The following is a 15,601-nucleotide window of genomic DNA, read 5'->3' as shown; positions in this document are numbered from 1 at the left end:
GGGGGGCCATCGGACCTCTGTGCACAGGCAGCTCTAATCCTCAGGAGACTATTGTGGCCTTGCCCCCGAGCACACAGACCACCACTGCTCTGCCTCAAGAGTCCTTCTCCCGGGGAAGGAGACAGGGTCACTGTGCAAGCGGAGGCCAGGGCGTCCGTGCGGAACACCTCCCAGCAACTCTGCTTTACGGTTACGGGGCCGCTGAGTGACGGACAGAAACAAACCCGCGTCGGCGTCCACGGGACAGGGCTGGGCACGGAAAGCAGAGTTCCAGTATTTATTATCATACATATATATATTTTATGTGTATACACAGATAGTTTTCTCTCTCGGAAGTATTAAAAAATTGATCAACCTTCAATCTATAAAAAATACCTACTCTACATGATAGAAAAATCTCTCCTGCAAGTTTACACTGATTTACACCCAAGGCTTTCCCCAAAATGTACAATACGAGGCAACGTCTTAAATCTTAGTGTAGAATGTGGGCCACAGGGAGGATGGAGGATGCAGGGGGCACACACGCCCACACACACGCACGCACACGCCTCACACACGCCCTCACACACAGCATGGCCAGCCTGTGTGCAGGGTCTTGACCCACCCGGGAGCACTCAGGGGCTCCTGGCCCGCGCTCAGGCTCAGGGTGGGGGCAGGCCCAGCAGCCCCCACGGTGGGCAGAGCCTGGCAGGGGTGAACCAGGGCCAGGCAATGGATGGCTTCCTCGAAGGAAGCCCCACGTTGCCGGGGGGCTGTTCTCTGCTCCTGACAACCTGCACCGCCCGGCCTCCCACAGAACATGGCTCGGGGAAGGACGGCCACATCAGTGGCTTCCAACTCCCAGAGGAAGCTGCTTCCAGACACTGGGCCTCTGGCCTGGGGATCGGGACCTCACCCGGGGTGGCCACGGCCACGGCCATGGGGGCGCCGTTTCTCACCAGGACACTCTCCACCCGCATTGCACCCCATCCCGAGAGCACACTCCACATGGAGCGACTCGCAAGTCCTGACTCAGAGCGGAGTCTCCTGCCCCGGCCCCCAGGGGGGTTAGTGCAGCAAGGGTCTGGGCCGTGGGAACAGCTGCGTGGCCTGGAGGTCCCTGGATCTGAAGCTGGACCGCAGTGCCCCTGGCAGCTCGTGGCCTGAGCAGCTGACGGGTCCTGCGGCTCCTAGCAGACCCTGGTGTGCACCGCCTCGCCCGCCTGTACTCCCCACAGCACCGCCTGTGGCGAGAGGGTCCTGGGGCCCCTGTGACGTCCAGGTGAGGCACGGGGCAGCACACTGCGGGGACGCAGCCTTCCTCTCCTCCCTGATGGGCAGGGCGGCAGGGGGTCTCCACATGGGCGGGAGCTTGCAGAAGGGCTCGCCTGAGCCTGAGATGTGGTCTCTGCATCTCTGCGGACTGTAGACCCAGTCCCACCCTCTCCTGCGTGGGCCCCGATCCCAGGGCTCCCACTGTTCTCCCTCTGCAGACCCGTCAATGCACCCCAGCCCAGCCGCTGGTCTCAGCTGTGTGCGCACCGTGGCCATCTCTTGGGTGTGGATGGGGTGCTGGGCCCACCGGCTGGGCTTTCCTGCCTCTATTTAACCTCCAGGATGGATGGGTTGGTCTCCATGATGGCCACGATGATGCGGTCAATGTAGTCCTGCAGGCGGAAGTTTATCTCCTCCTGCTTCTGAATTGCGTCCATGAGCTACGGGAAGAGCAGTGGTCAGTGCCGGGCCGGTGCACAGACTGTGGCGTGTCAGGGCGCCGAGCCTGCACGGGCCTTACCTCATCTCGGGAGACAGAGCTGATCTCCGCAGCCAGTGACTCCGAGAAGGACGTGGAGAAGAGGTTCTTGGCGCCCTGGATGCTCAGGTTGATGATCTGCCCGTTGAGCTCATCATTCTGCTCCTTCAGGTTCCGGTTGTCCTGGGTCAGGGATGGGACAGCAGCGTCATTCCTGGCTGAGCCAGCACAGCACTGGTCCCGGCCGCAGCTTGTGGCTCCGGACCCGCCCCCGCATGCCCCCGCCCCTCCTGCAGGGGTGCAGGGGGAGTCTGCCCGCACCTGCTTCAGCCTGCGGACCTCCTGCTCCAGCTCACTCTCGCGGGTGCGGCTGTTGTACTCCTGCAGGCCCACGCTGCTGCCCCGGCCCCTCCTCTGCTCGGCCTCCAGCTTGAAAAGCTGCAGGTGCTCCAGCTGCCTGCGCAGGTCCTCAATCAGCTGCGGGCAACCACGGGGGTGAGCAGGGCTCCCGGCACCCCGCCCTCGGCTTCCAGGCCAGTCCCAAGCAGATGATAAGCCCACCTTCCCCAAACACCTCATGCCCAGCACCCCTGCCCAGCACAACGCGGTTACCAGCCTCAGGTCTCAGGACATGGGCACACCATGCTCACCTCTTGGGTGGCCTCCTTGTCCCTCTGGAACTGGTGCCTCTCGTGACTCAACCTGTCCCCCAGCTTCCTCCTGTTCTCCTGCTCATCACTGAGCCGCAGGGACAACTCTTCAATCTCATCCAGCAACTTCTGCTTCTCCTGTGAAAATACGGTACTGGCTACCAACATGTCTGCCTGCTGCCATGTCCACGGAGCTTTCCTGAGCGGGCTCAGGCCATGCAGGGTGTGTACGAGCCACCCCATCATGGCTGAGGTGCACACAGCAAGCACACAGGTGGGCCTGGGGAGCTCTTGGTGTGGGGTGGCTGCACAGGCCACAGGGGCAGCTTCTCAGGGGAGGCAGGGCAGGGACAACCCACGCAAGACCAGGATCTGACCCACAGTCACTCTCCGGAAACTGCGCACGGGAGCCAGAGCCCATGTGGTCTTGGATGTCCTGGCAGGGAGGGGAGGCTGGGGGAGCAAGGCCTCTCGAGTGAACACCTGCAGGACAGGGCACGAGGGTCCAGCTGAAGTCAGCCCCCCAAGGCCATCAGCCTGGAATCGGACTGCAGGTTCCTCTCAGCTGAACCTCTGCACCCACAGGTCCCGTGTCCGTGGGAAAGATGGGACGCCAAGCAGGGACCAACACCTTCCAGCAAAGTGATGGCCAGGCCCAGGCTGTGCCTGTCCCCGCCAGCGTCATCAGCTTGCTCTACGGAGCAGCACGTCCTCCGGGCCTGTGGTCATAGCCCTGGCTGGGGGGCTGCCCTGCAGCTGGCCCGGCTGACCTCAGGCCGCGTGTTGGGGGCTGGGCCCCGTGTGCGCAGTGCTCCCAGCTGACCGCTCACCTCCTCCAGGCGCTCGATGTTAGCCTTCAGGCAGGGCGTGCAGGACCTCAGCTCCCCGTTCTCCTCGTCCAGCTGCTGCAGCCTGAGACATAACAGCGAGGCTGTGACCTCACACCCAAGAAACGTGTCTCCTTGAGGGTGGGAGCCCACGCTCTCAGCAGCCCTGCCGGGAGCCACTGGGGATGCAGACAGGCTCCCCAACACGCCCCAGCCCTTATGCACCACTCGGGCACCCGAGGGCCCAGCTCTTCCGTAAGCCAGAACAGTGATTAAACATACTCTGGGCGTGGGGATATTTCTGGGTTTATAAAACCGTAAACACAACCCCAGCCCCTTACAGCTTCCCGCATGGCACGTGCTCATCGCCGCAGTGCCCTCACCACAGCCCTCGGCCACCCCAGGACATACTAGTCACCACACCACAGTCTCCCTTTATTTCCCATCCCAGGGCCCCCGGGCCACACTGCCCTCAGCCGCCTGGTCTCCTGCGTCCCCCTGGTCGCTGGCGGTCTGCAGGACTCCCCTGGCTTTTCAGGACCCTGACAGTTTGATCAGTTCTGGTCCCGTATTTGGTACGACGCCCCTCACCCCGGGCGTGTCTGGTGTGTCTCGTGATGGGACGGTCACAGAGGGGAGGTACCCTCGTCACCAGATCGGGCGCCTGGGTCCACACAACTCCACGGGTGATGCCGAGCCGGGTCACCCGGTGAGATGCGTCTGCAGGTGTCTCCTCCCGTCGGGTCACTGGGCCCAGCGTGCGCCCGGGTCATCATCTGGGATTCCTCTGTAGGGAGAGCTTGTGCGGTCCCTCTGCTTCTTCCTCGGTCCTCACCTTTCCTTACGCGTCGGGTTATGGTCCAACAGTATTATCATCAGTGTGATACTCCAAGTGTCCCGGCTTTGACCACCAGGAGCCCTGGGAGCAGCCCATCACCGTGTGGATGTGTCTGAGCACTTCCCCTACGTTCTGACGCTAGGACATGCTGCAGGCTCCGCTGGCTTCTCTCCCGTGCCAGCCACAGACTCGGCCTCTCTCCAAGGACGCTGGTTCCTTTCCAGTCCTCACCATCGTGCTGCCTCCTGAAGCCCCCTGTACTGACCACCATGGACCGAGGCCACGCTGGAGCTGCCTCTGGGCTGGGCTGATCTCAGGGCCCTGATCTGCCCCCCTCCAGCCCGTAGGAAGTGCAGGAGGCTGACCGGACCCAGGCGCAGAGTGGGCGGCAGGAACTGCTCTGAAGCAGTGACACGGAGTCCTGCCTGGTTCCCCCAGGGCGTCAGGACACCCAGTCTACGTCACACCTGGCAGGTGCTGTCCTGTGCAGAGCCCCAGGGAAGGAACACTGAACCACACCGCCGAGGCCCAGGAACAAGGTCAGCCAGCTGCCCGGGCCTCGCCAGCCCCGAGCAGCACCCCACTCCGTCTGCACGCAAGGAGGGCCCAAGTCCAGATGGCTGGCACGGCTCCACGTGCAGCCTCTTCTGCGGCCGCACTCTGCAAAATGCACCGAGCTCTTCTCTGGTAACGACAACGTGCCCCAGCCCCAGGAGCTGGAGAGGGCTGGAGCCACAAGACCTGGAGTCCTCTCACAAGTTCTGAAAGCGGCTCTGGCTCAGCGCACAAGCCCTATGAAATGCCCCCCCTCCCCAAGGAGCTCTGGGGGGGCTCTCAGGTGGGCTCTCAGGAGCCTCTTCACCTGTCTGCCGACACATGCAGGTTCTCTCTCAGCAACACTCTCAGAGCTCTGCTCGCTGGCCCCGCTGTACGCAGGTGCCGTCCCTCCAGCTTGGACCCCGCGCGGGGGCTGCCGTTGCTCTGGAGCTTTTACTGATGTCGTGTGCAGGCCGTGCATCCCCCCTTCCTGACTTTTCAAAGGCTTAACTCCAGAGGAGAAGGAAGGCACTTCCGTCAAGTCCCAGAAAGGGCTGGTGCTCTGGCCAGGAGGACGGCAGCGCGCGGTGTCTGAGCACTCGCATCTGGAGCGGTGTGACAGCTTTCCTCAGGGGGCTTTCCCCTTTCCCCTAACCCTGCTCCATTCCCAGCAGCCCTCAGCCAGGCCAGCCCCCCACGGAGTGCCCCACCTGGCCTGTAGGCTCTCCACCTCGATGCTCCGCTCCCGCTCCATCTTGCACACCAGTTCTCGATGCCTCCGCGCCTCCTCCAGCGCCATCTCACAGGCTCGCAGCTCCTGTTCCTTCAGCTGCTCCTCAAGGGCATTGGCTCTGTGAAGGTGAAGGGGGGGTGAGAGGCCTTCTGCTCTGCCTGCCTGTGCCCACCTGGAGGCGGGGCGGCAGAGCCGGGGAGACTCCCACCCACAGCTGTGGTCAGGGATGTTCTGAAACAGAGCGTGTGCCCCCCAGATGGCCCCTGCTTCCCATACCCGCACCCAGGGCCTCAGAACCCTGGCAACGTCCCGACAGTGGGGACGGTCTCCATCACTCTCAGGCAGTTCACCCCCGTCTCAGTGCATGGACAGGAGCCCCAGTAGCACCTTGCACCGACACTGCAGGCTGGGCAGCCAGGTCACCACGGCAGAGGCGAGGGCAGGAGTTTGCAAGAACATGAGGACAGAGGAAATGTTCACACCGGGGCCCTGCCCCTGCCCACCACACCCAGCTGTGGGACACAAGGGCTGACCATCCCGAAGAGAAGGGCCCCAGGCCCTGCCCACGGAGCCCACGCCCCGGCCCCAAGCTGTGCGCGCACATAAGGCTTCTCAACCTTTTTTTGGTGCGTCACACCTGAGAGTGAACGGAGCTCCATGGGAAGCGTGTTGACGCAATGCAGCCAAAGCAAACACAGAGGAGGACCTCACGCAGGAGAAAGGCCTTGCAATTCACAGCTCAGTGGATACCACTCCAGGCAACAGGAGCAGCACGTCAGGAGGACATTTAGAAACTAATTCTTAGAAATTGACAATTTGAGAAGAAAAAAATTTTAAGTTCAGTAGGAGAGCTAAGGAGAAAACCGAGGATATTATATTTTTAAAAAGAGAAACATGGCGTGCCTGGGCAGCTCCGGGATTCAGTGTCCGACTCTTGAGCTAAGCTCGGATTCTGAGATCAAGCTCCATGCCCACCTTAAAGAACAGGGAAGTAATGAAAAGGAGAAGAAAATCCCAGAAGGCCTAACACATTTGATGAACAAAAGTTCAGACAAATAAGGAAATAAAGCAAAATAAAGTATAGAGAAATCATTCTGAAAACCTTCCCATGGGGGCCCGGGTGGCCCAGTGTTTGAGCATCTGCCTTGGACTCAGGGCATGACCCGGGGTCCCGGGATCGAGTCCCGCATCCGGCCCCTGCACAGAGCCTGCTTCTCCCTCTGCCTGTGTCTCTGCCTCTCTCTGTGTGTCTCTCATGAATAAATAAATAAAATTTAAGGGATCCCTGGGTGGTGCAGCGGTTTGGCGCCTGCCTTTGGCCCAGGGCGCGATCCTGGAGACCCGGGATCGAATCCCACATCGGGCTCCCGGTGCATGGAGCCTGCTTTTCCCTCTGCCTGCGTCTCTGCCTCTCTCTCTCTCTCTCTGTGACTATCATAACTAAATAAAAAAAAAATTTTTTTAAATAAATAAATAAAATTTAAAATGGATTAAAAAAAATAAAAACCTTCCTGAAGCTGAGGGATATCTTTGAGATGAAAATATTGGAACCCACGTGCCAGCACAGGAAACGAGATCCTCCGGCGTCCAGGGGGAGAACTCAGACCCCACAGAGGGCAGCAGAGCCCGCCTGCCAGGTTCCTGGGAGCCCTGCTTCCGGCTATAGTTCCAGACCCGGCCACACAATCAGTGCACAACACGCCCCAGGCACACGAGGCCTCAAGAGCCTGCTCCTGTGCACTCCCCACCCCCCCGCAACCATCCAGGATGTCCTCTGCAGACAACCAATGAGCACGAGAAGAAGAAAACATGGGATCCAAAAAGCAAGAAACCAAGCATGAGGGAAACCTGGGTGGCTCAGCTGGTTGTGTTCAACCCTTAGTTTTGGCTCAGGTCATGATCCCAGCCAGGGTCATGAGATCAGGGCCCATAGTGGGCTCCCTGCTCTGCGAGGAGTCTGCTTGAGATTCTCTCTCTGCACCCCCCCCACTCACACATGCGTACGCATGTTCTCTCTCTGAAATAAATTTTTAAAAAGATTTTATTTCTTTATTTGAAAGAAAGAGAGTGTGCACGCACGTGCAGAGGGGAGGGTCAAAGGGAAGGGGAGAAGCAGAGTCCCTGCCGAGCCAGGAGCCTGACGTGTGGCTCGATCCCAGGACCCAGAGATCATGACCTGAGCTGAAGGCAGACACTTAACCTACTGAGCCATTGGGTGCCCCATAAGTAAATCTCAAAAAAAAAAAAAAAAAAAAAAAAAAAGCCAAGCACGAGAGCCTGTGTGGGATCTGGGGTGCGGGGAGAGGGGCAGCAGTCATGCAGCAGGCTAGCAACAATGTGAAAACCAGGAACCATCAAGAAGCAGCAGAACCTGCTGTCCTTAGGAGAGCTCAGGACACAGCCTGAGCCGCGCACGCCCTGGGCCGGAGAGTGTGGACTTCCCAGTCCATATGTGGGTAACTGGTGTGTGCCATCAGACAGACGGCGCCTCCCCAGGCAGTGGGAGAAACGACGGGGCAGCCCATCCAGGTTTCCCTGGATGTGGACACGGAGGGAGAGCGAACGTCTCTGGAGATGTGGCATAGGCTGGGCGCAGCGCCACAGCCCAGCCTCGGGCCGCGCAGCCAGCCGTGCTGTGAGAGCCCGGACAGGGGGCAGCCGGCCAGCCCAGGCTCCGGACAGCACAGAGGACCTGCTCCTACCATGCAAGTGACACCCGGGTGACACCTCGTGACGACTCGTTCTACTCCGCATCCAGAGAGCAGCCTGCCTGCCCCACACTGGAGTCCGGGTCGGGAAGGTCAGTGGCACCCGGGATGCAAGCATCCCCTGCAGGAGCCATGCGAGGGTGTCACGGCCTGTGTCCACCTGCCGAGTCAGGGCTGAGCGAGCACACGGAGGCTGTGGGGGGGCGGGCCTTTCCCTGAAGTCACAGTGTCTGGCAGGGGCCTCCTTTCACACCCCTGCAGGCGTCGCCACCATCCTGGCCCCAGAAGACTGTCCCCCTGGCACCTAGGCCCCGCCGGGCCTGCCCAGAGAACACGCTCCTGAGCCAGGCTCATAGGCTGCACAGCACAACTGGTTACACAACACAAAGTCCCGGCGGGGGAGGTCACACCACTGCCTCCCGTGATGCGCCGTCCGCCTCGGTGCGTGCTGCCTCACCGGCCCACACGGTGCGTCCTCTCCGTCAGCGCTTCCCGGTCTCCTCACCTCCGCTAAGTGCCTGCGAGGACCCGCCTGCTCCCAGGGGGGTCCAGCCCCCAGTTCACCCGGGCCTCGGTGCCCTCACCTGCAAGCTGGGGGCAGCAGGGGCATCTGCCTCCCAGGACACATGGGAGGGGATGGGGATGATGCAGGTGACTCGAGCACAGCAGTCGTCCAGAGTAACAAGACTGCCTCCAGGACAGGGTCAGGAAGGCTTCTCAGAATCGGGGACACAAGCAGGCCTCCCCACGTGGCCTCTGCCTCCATCAAAGGCCAGCCTCTACCTGGCGCTTGGTGTGGGTGGCGGGGGTGCTGGCCCCACTGCTCCTGAGAGGGGAGGTAGTGCCTCCCTTCACGCCTTCCTCCGGGGCCTGACAGGTGCCAGGAGAGAGTGCGACGTGCGGGAACCCCGCTCAGGAGGCCCCGGGCACTGGCCCCTGACCTGGCTCCCAGCAGCTGATGAGGAGACCACTCCAGAGCAGTGGCCGAGGCTGCGAGGTGGGGCCTCACCGACAGGCAACCAGGACCAGAGCCCCCCTCACCTGTGCACCAGCTGCAGGTTCTCCTGCCTCAGGCGGCTATGCTGCTCCCCGTTGGCAGCTGTGTCCTTCTCCAGCTCCGACACCCGCTTCTCCAGGAACACAACCTTGGGAGTGACACAGGGGTGTCAGAACCGGGAGACAAGACAGCCTGCATCCCCAGCCAACTGTTCAGGAGGCCGTGTCCACTGCGCTGGAGCAGGGCCATCTCAATCACGGAGGAGCAGCATGCGGGGGGACAGAGGGAAGGAGGAGGAGTGCTGGGAGGACAGGGGGGACGGGAGGGATGGCAGGAGGAGCTTGTGGGGGAACGAGAGGCAGGAGGAGCACGTGGTGGGGATGAGACGGACGGTAGGAGAAGCATGTGTGGGGAACAGGAGTCAAGAGGAGCATGTTGGGGGGGTTGGGGGGATGAGAGGCAGGAGGAGCACGAGGGGGGGACGGGAGGATGGGAGGAGGAGCACATGGGGGGATGGGAGGAGGTGGCCGTGTGCTGTCACACCCCTTCCACAGCAAGGCTGCCGGGGGAACCCAGCCCCACTGGCTCTGTGGTCAGCACCCTGAACCCAGAGCACCCTCACATCCTGCCTCCAGGGCCAGGGCACTGATGGGCCCACAGACAAACACGGGGTACAAGCGACCTCTCCCCTTGCACCCCCAGCCCCGGGGCCCTGAGGACACCTGCTGGACGACGTGAGGGCTGGTGAAGAATGTAATCAGCTCCCGGTGGCAGCACCACCCCCGTAAGCCCTGCAGCCAGCCCTGTCCCCCGTCCCCCAGGCCACAGCCCAGACCCTACCTTGTCAGCAATGTCCTCCTCCATCCCCTCCATGGGGTCTGGGGCAGGGTCCTGCAGGGCCTCCATGGTCAGGGCCCCCGACTGGTGCAAGTGCCTGTGAAGAAGACACAACAGGACAGTCCAGACGAGGCCCTTGAGCAGTACACAAAGGGGAAGGGTCAGGGGTTCTGTCAACATGAGCGTTTCTAGTTTGCAGGCTGATGTGAGAACCAGACCTGGGCAGCCCCAGCCCCAGCCTCCACCAAATGGTCCCGGCAGGACGCTGTGACCCAAGTGCCACAGAGAACCCCGCTGCTCTTTGGAACCTGACCTCCTGGACTCACTCCCTCCCTGGCAGTTAATGGGTGAGGGTACTTTGTCCTCAGGTCATAAAACAACGTCACTCCTCGCTCCGATGTGAAATTATCTCACCTTCCACCATGGGCCCCGGAAACAGGACTTCAGGACCATGACCTGCACACCCAGCGTCCCCACATGTGCTCTTGCTACTTCATTTGTGGCAGCCACAGGGAGGGAACGAGGGTGTCCCCCGGGGTCGAGCTCGGGGAGGGGCAGAGACAGCACGCTCCCCTGTGGCAGCAGGCTCCAAGGGCAGTGCTGGGGGCCGGGCCAGGGGCTGTGCGGCCCAGGCACCCTATAGGCCTGTGCGGACCCCCGCACCCTCAGAACTCCTGCCCTGGCTCCTCAGCCACCGGCACCCTGGGAGGTGCTCAGCAAACATGTTTGCAGGCACTCTAGGGACAGTCCTGTTGGCTGCTGAGACAGTGTATCAGCTCTAATGTCCCTGCATGTAAACGCCTCAGGGCGTTTGCAGAGTGCCTGCGGCGTGTCCCCTGTGCCGACCGGGCCCCGAACTCGGCAGCCTGATGTTCAGAGCTGTGTGGCCTTGAGAAAGCCACCGACCCTCCCTGAGCCTCACTCGCCTATGAAGTGGGGATCACAAGCCACGATGAGCTGTAAGCGAGGACGTGTGTGAACAGCTCCCGTCAAGGACGAAACGCAGGCTAAGAATTCAATGAGATGCTATTAGACGTTATACCGAACGTCTCCACATTATCACCACACAAGTTCTCTCTCCTTTTCGGTGTTCAATGACGCTGTGCGTTTAAGTTTTTCGGAGAATTGTTTGAAGGGCATCTTTGCCCCTGGGATCCCAAGTCCCCTGACATGTCCTGGGTGCGACGGAGCACCCTCCTGTGGATGTCCTCGGACTCCCTGAGGGACACAGAGCCCAAAGGTCATCCTGTTCTGTCCAGTGCTACTTTTCAACGCCTGTGACTTTGGCCCCAACAAGAGCTCCTGATGTCACTGCTGGGGCAGGAAACGGCCCAGCCCAGCCCCAGAGACCAGCCTGCAGAGAAGCCACAGCCTGGGGTCACCCGTCCTGAGCTCCCAGAAGGCAGATGGCAGCACGTTAGGCACATGCTGGGGAGGTGTTTGTGCAAATCTACCCTGATACACCCCAAGGGGGACCTCCTGTGCTGTGCCCGCGCAGCTGCCCCGTGGAGGTCCTGCTGGCACGTCCCTGTCCTGAGGCCGGCTCTGTGCTGGCACCTCCAGGTCCTCATACGCACACTGACCCCAGAGCCACTTGCACCTGGGTCACACCCCCAGCCCGGTCGCAGAGGCCAGAGCTGGTGGGTCCAAACCCCACGATGTGGCGACAGGGCTGAAGGCAAAGGTCTGAGACACTGAGACGTGGAAGCACCAGCTGTTTTGAGTTTCCCTAGAACTCTAGTGCTGGTTTTAAGGACAAAGAGGCAGCAGACAACTGCGTGCAGAGTGTAGAACAGGCCGTTTGTGGACAGGGACTACAAACACCTGCGAACGGGGCTTTCCTACCAGGTGTCTGCGAAGGGAAGATCACGCTCTCAGAGGGGGTTTCAAAGGAGCAGGCAGGCGGAGCCCGAGCTGAGGCAGCGCAGGCCGGGGGGCGGCGGGAGAGCACTCCCTTCCTTGGTTTGAGCCCCTGTAGCCATCTGGGGTGGAACACGGCAGGCAGAGGGAGGACTGGTGATCTGCGTGTGGTTGAAACAAACGCCCTGTTCCTAGGAGTCTGGGAGCCCCGCTATCCGGGGGAGGGTGAGGACAAGTGCACAGGGGGGCTGGTGGCCTTCACCTCTGCTTCTGCTGGCTCCTAAGCCCTAGGACTCTATACAGAAAGAGCAACACAGGAGGTCCACATGCCCGCAACAGAGAGGAGGAGTCGGGGAGGGGTGGCAGGGCTGTGGCTGACCCCTGCCTGGGACCACAGAGTGGGTGTGCAAAAGGCAGAGGTCTGGGGGTGGACGGCTGGAAAGGGACACCTGGGGGGGACGGCGGGGGAGGGACAGCTGGGGGAGGATGGCTGGTGGACAGAACAGCAGGGGAGGGACGGCTGGTGGGGGATGGTGGGGGGAGGATGGGCAGTGGATGGGGGGATGGCAGGGGAGGGAAAGCCTGGTGGGGGACAGTAGGGAGGGATGGCTGGGGAAGGATGGCCGGTGGATGGGGGACGGCAAGGAGGGATGGCTGGGGGGGATAACTAGTGGACAGGGGGATGGCAGGGGAGGGCCAGCCGGGGGGGGGATGGCCGGCAGGCGGGGGCACAGCTGGGAGCGGGAGGATGGCTGGGGAAAGACGGCCAAGGAGGGACGGCTGGCGGGGGGATAGTTGGCGAGGGCAAGCAGCAGTACTGCAGCCATCCGACTCTAGAAGCGGAGGCCTGAGAAACGAGAGCGCACTGTGCGGCGTCCCATGGGGGGCACTGGCACCGCGGCCCGTGTGACCTGTGCTGAGCCAGCCGGGCAGGGGCAGGGAACCCGGCCATGCCGCCACCTCCCACCGCACGGACGGCCACCAAAGTGTGTCCTTCACGTCTCTGCCATCTTCTCCTTGATGTGTTGCCGGCGGGGCGGGCAAGCCAGAACCCACGTCCCGGCCTCGCCGAGACCCTCGCTCACGCTGCCATGGGCTCATCAACAGCCGTGCATGGGGACGCCGCCGTGCCCTCCTGGACCTCGCAGCACAGGCCTGGTGAGCTGGGAGATTCCAGCACAAACCTCCCCGCATGAGGCACGGTCTGCCCACGGCAGCGGTCACTCTTGTCACAACCCACCCCCAAGAATTATTTTCAGTCCCAGAGCACGAGAAGTGACTTGCACAGGTTTACAACAATACCTTGGAGAAGAGTATTTTCCAAACATGTTTCTAAAAAGCTATGATCAGTGACCCGTTTCAGGAGAACGTCTCAAAGCAGCCAGGGGTCTCCTACCTTGCCACCTTCCTGCTGGAGAGCCGCTTCGCTGGACTGTGTAAAATCAAAATAAACAGGAAAATCGTGTCAGAACAGACAGGGAGGAAAGGGAGGAAACAGGAAGCAGGCTGGAGAGATACGGGCTGGGGGCTCTCCCAGCCGGCCCAAGGTCGGCCGCATGCATGGAGCGCCAGCCCCGGGGATCCCAGGGCCTTGGCCAGGCCTCTCCCACAGAAGCCCCAGATGGAGCTGCGACCGGATCGCAGCCCGGGCCCAGCAGCTGCCGGGGCCCAACACCTCCCCACCATGGCTCGCCATCAGATGCCCCACGGACCAGAGGCACAGGCCTGCTGGTGACGGGAGGTCTCATCATCAGCCATAACCAGGCACTGGACCAAAACAGTCCAGGACCCCGCCCCGGCCGTGACTCGGAGGCCCGTTCTGCGGCCACTTTGGGGCAATAAATACGGTCAATCACATGTCGTCCAGCTGACGGAAGCGTCAGCAATGGCAAGAGAGGCCAAACTTACCTTGATTTATTTCTGAACTCGACTACTAAGCTACGGGCCTCAGCCCGAGAAGACACGAGCCCGTCCAGCACTGGAAACAGGCCCCTCGTGTCCCTTACTGCGACGGGCCTCCACTCCCCCGGCCCGAGCCCAGAGGGCTACCCCGGAGGAACGCGCTGCCTCAGTTACCCATTCAGGTCGCCCCACCTCCAGGCACATCCCCTCCTACTTGTTCCATGGAATCGGATGTAGGCCCCCTCCCGATCTCTCTTGCGTGCTCTCCGGGTACAAGGGGGCCACAGGGACCCCGTGTCCACGGGCCCTCGGCTACATGTGGGCCCTCTCACCCCAGACCCTCTCCCTCCCCCGCCCCTGCCCAGCGGCAGCAGCGGCGCCCTCAAGGCTCTGTGGACACCCCTCCCGGGGGGCCTCCTGCAGCCAGAGAGCAGACTGCCTCAGGGTCTGGAGGGGAGGCACCCACCAAGTCCCGCTGGCGGGGTGCCGAGGGGCGTCCGTGGCAGGCCTGCCCTGAGTGCCGGTGGCAGGCTGCTCCCTGAAGCTGCTGTTGTCGAGAGCTCCCTCCACTGAGCAGACTGCGCCTCATCGCTTGGTCCCCCGTTCAAACTGCTGTGTGCTCCCCTCTCCTGGCAGGACCCTGAGCGACACCACACCGTGCATCCTAGCATCCCATGACTCCCGGCCCTACCAGGACAGGACAGACTCGGGGTGCACGTCGGCCCCGTGCAGACGGCCCGGCCAGGCCACCTCGGGGGTTTATAATTTGAAAACAGACCTATTACTCTTCATTTCTTAATAATCTTGTTAATTTCTACAAAACAACTTGTATTCCTGGAGGCTCCCGGGTCCCTGGAAAGCAGGATCCCTACAGGCACGCTCTGAGGTTCACTGGGAGAAGACAGATTTAACATCAAAGCTTCCAGATACAGGTGGGAACTGAATCACCTTTTGCCGTCCACAAACTATGACCCAATACATCTATTTTGTGGCAACTCCAGGGGAACCAACTAGCAAGACCTAGATCTCCATAACGTCAGCGTCTGGGATGAATTTCCTGACAGCTGTGTCGTGATTACAGCAACAGTGTTAACGGCATGAGCCCATGTCGACAGGGTCCTCCTTGGAGCACGGCTGGGGCTGGACTTCCAGCCACACTGAGCTGTGCCCCAGGCTCCCCTCAAAAGGCCCAGCAGAGGCGACTGAGGCTGTCCTGCAGCAGGCTGTCAACACAGCAAAAGATTACTTCTAAAGTGTCCAGGAATGAGGGACCCCTGGGGAGCTCAGCGGTGGAGCATCTGCCTTCAGTTCAGGGTGTGACCCCGGGGTCCTGGGATGGAGTCCTGCGTGGGGCTCCCTGCATGGAGCCTGCTTCTTCCTCTGCCTGTGTCTCTGCCTCTCTCTGTGTCTCAGGAATACATAAATAATGAGAGATGAGATACGTGGCTCCGTGCTTACTGTCAAATACAGAGATGGCACTCCTGGCCTGGAACCCACGGAGGCAGGACAGCAGCCTCTGCACGGGGAGCACAGATGACCCCCAGGCAGGTGGAGGGGCCTTCCTGGAGCTCTGGGCACCAGCTACACACACAGGATGAAAGGCTGGTTTTCCCTGCGACAGAGGCCAGCAGCTGTTGGGAGTCAGTAAAGGCCACATTTTCCCCAATCTCCCTGGAAGGCTAGGTTCTCGGCAGAACTGCGGGGACCTCCCCCCAGACCCCGCTCTGAAGCGGCTGACTGGCCACAAAGATCCCTCTGCACTCGACTGGGCATTTGCTGGATTCCAGTCTGTGCGGTGGGTGCTGCACAGAACATAAGAAAACGGGTTGGGGGCGCCTGGGGGGCCCCGTCGGTGAAGCGCCTTCAGCTGGGGTCACAGTCTCAGAGTCACAATCGAGCCCCACTGGGCTCCTACTCCCTCGACCTCTGCCCCCTCCCCTGCTCGTGCTCTTTTGCTTGCTCTCTTACTCTCAAATAAAA

At 61.3% G+C, this 15,601-nt stretch overlaps 1 protein-coding gene across 1 annotated transcript in view; it reads right to left on the bottom strand.

The window, feature by feature from the left end:
* Nucleotides 1–263: 263 nt before the first annotated feature.
* Nucleotides 264–15,601, bottom strand: part of RAB11FIP3 (RAB11 family interacting protein 3) — a 78,091-nt gene continuing 62,753 nt past the window's right edge. Inside the window, exons 6-14 of the mRNA XM_055339817.1 lie at nt 13,116–13,151; nt 9,863–9,956; nt 9,067–9,170; nt 5,295–5,435; nt 3,213–3,294; nt 2,383–2,520; nt 2,054–2,209; nt 1,775–1,915; nt 264–1,694 (exon numbers count right to left, since the gene is read on the bottom strand). Coding sequence (XP_055195792.1) covers nt 1,581–1,694; nt 1,775–1,915; nt 2,054–2,209; nt 2,383–2,520; nt 3,213–3,294; nt 5,295–5,435; nt 9,067–9,170; nt 9,863–9,956; nt 13,116–13,151 — 1,006 coding nt within the window. The 3' untranslated portion in view covers nt 264–1,580. The remainder of the gene's footprint in view (nt 1,695–1,774; nt 1,916–2,053; nt 2,210–2,382; nt 2,521–3,212; nt 3,295–5,294; nt 5,436–9,066; nt 9,171–9,862; nt 9,957–13,115; nt 13,152–15,601) is intronic.

The sequence above is a fragment of the Nyctereutes procyonoides genome, unplaced genomic scaffold (genome assembly GCF_905146905.1).
Source record: "Nyctereutes procyonoides isolate TBG_1078 unplaced genomic scaffold, NYPRO_anot_genome, whole genome shotgun sequence".
Lineage (NCBI taxonomy): Eukaryota > Metazoa > Chordata > Mammalia > Carnivora > Canidae > Nyctereutes > Nyctereutes procyonoides.
Note: the sequence above shows the minus strand (reverse complement) of the source record. Positions and strands in the feature narration are given on the sequence as shown.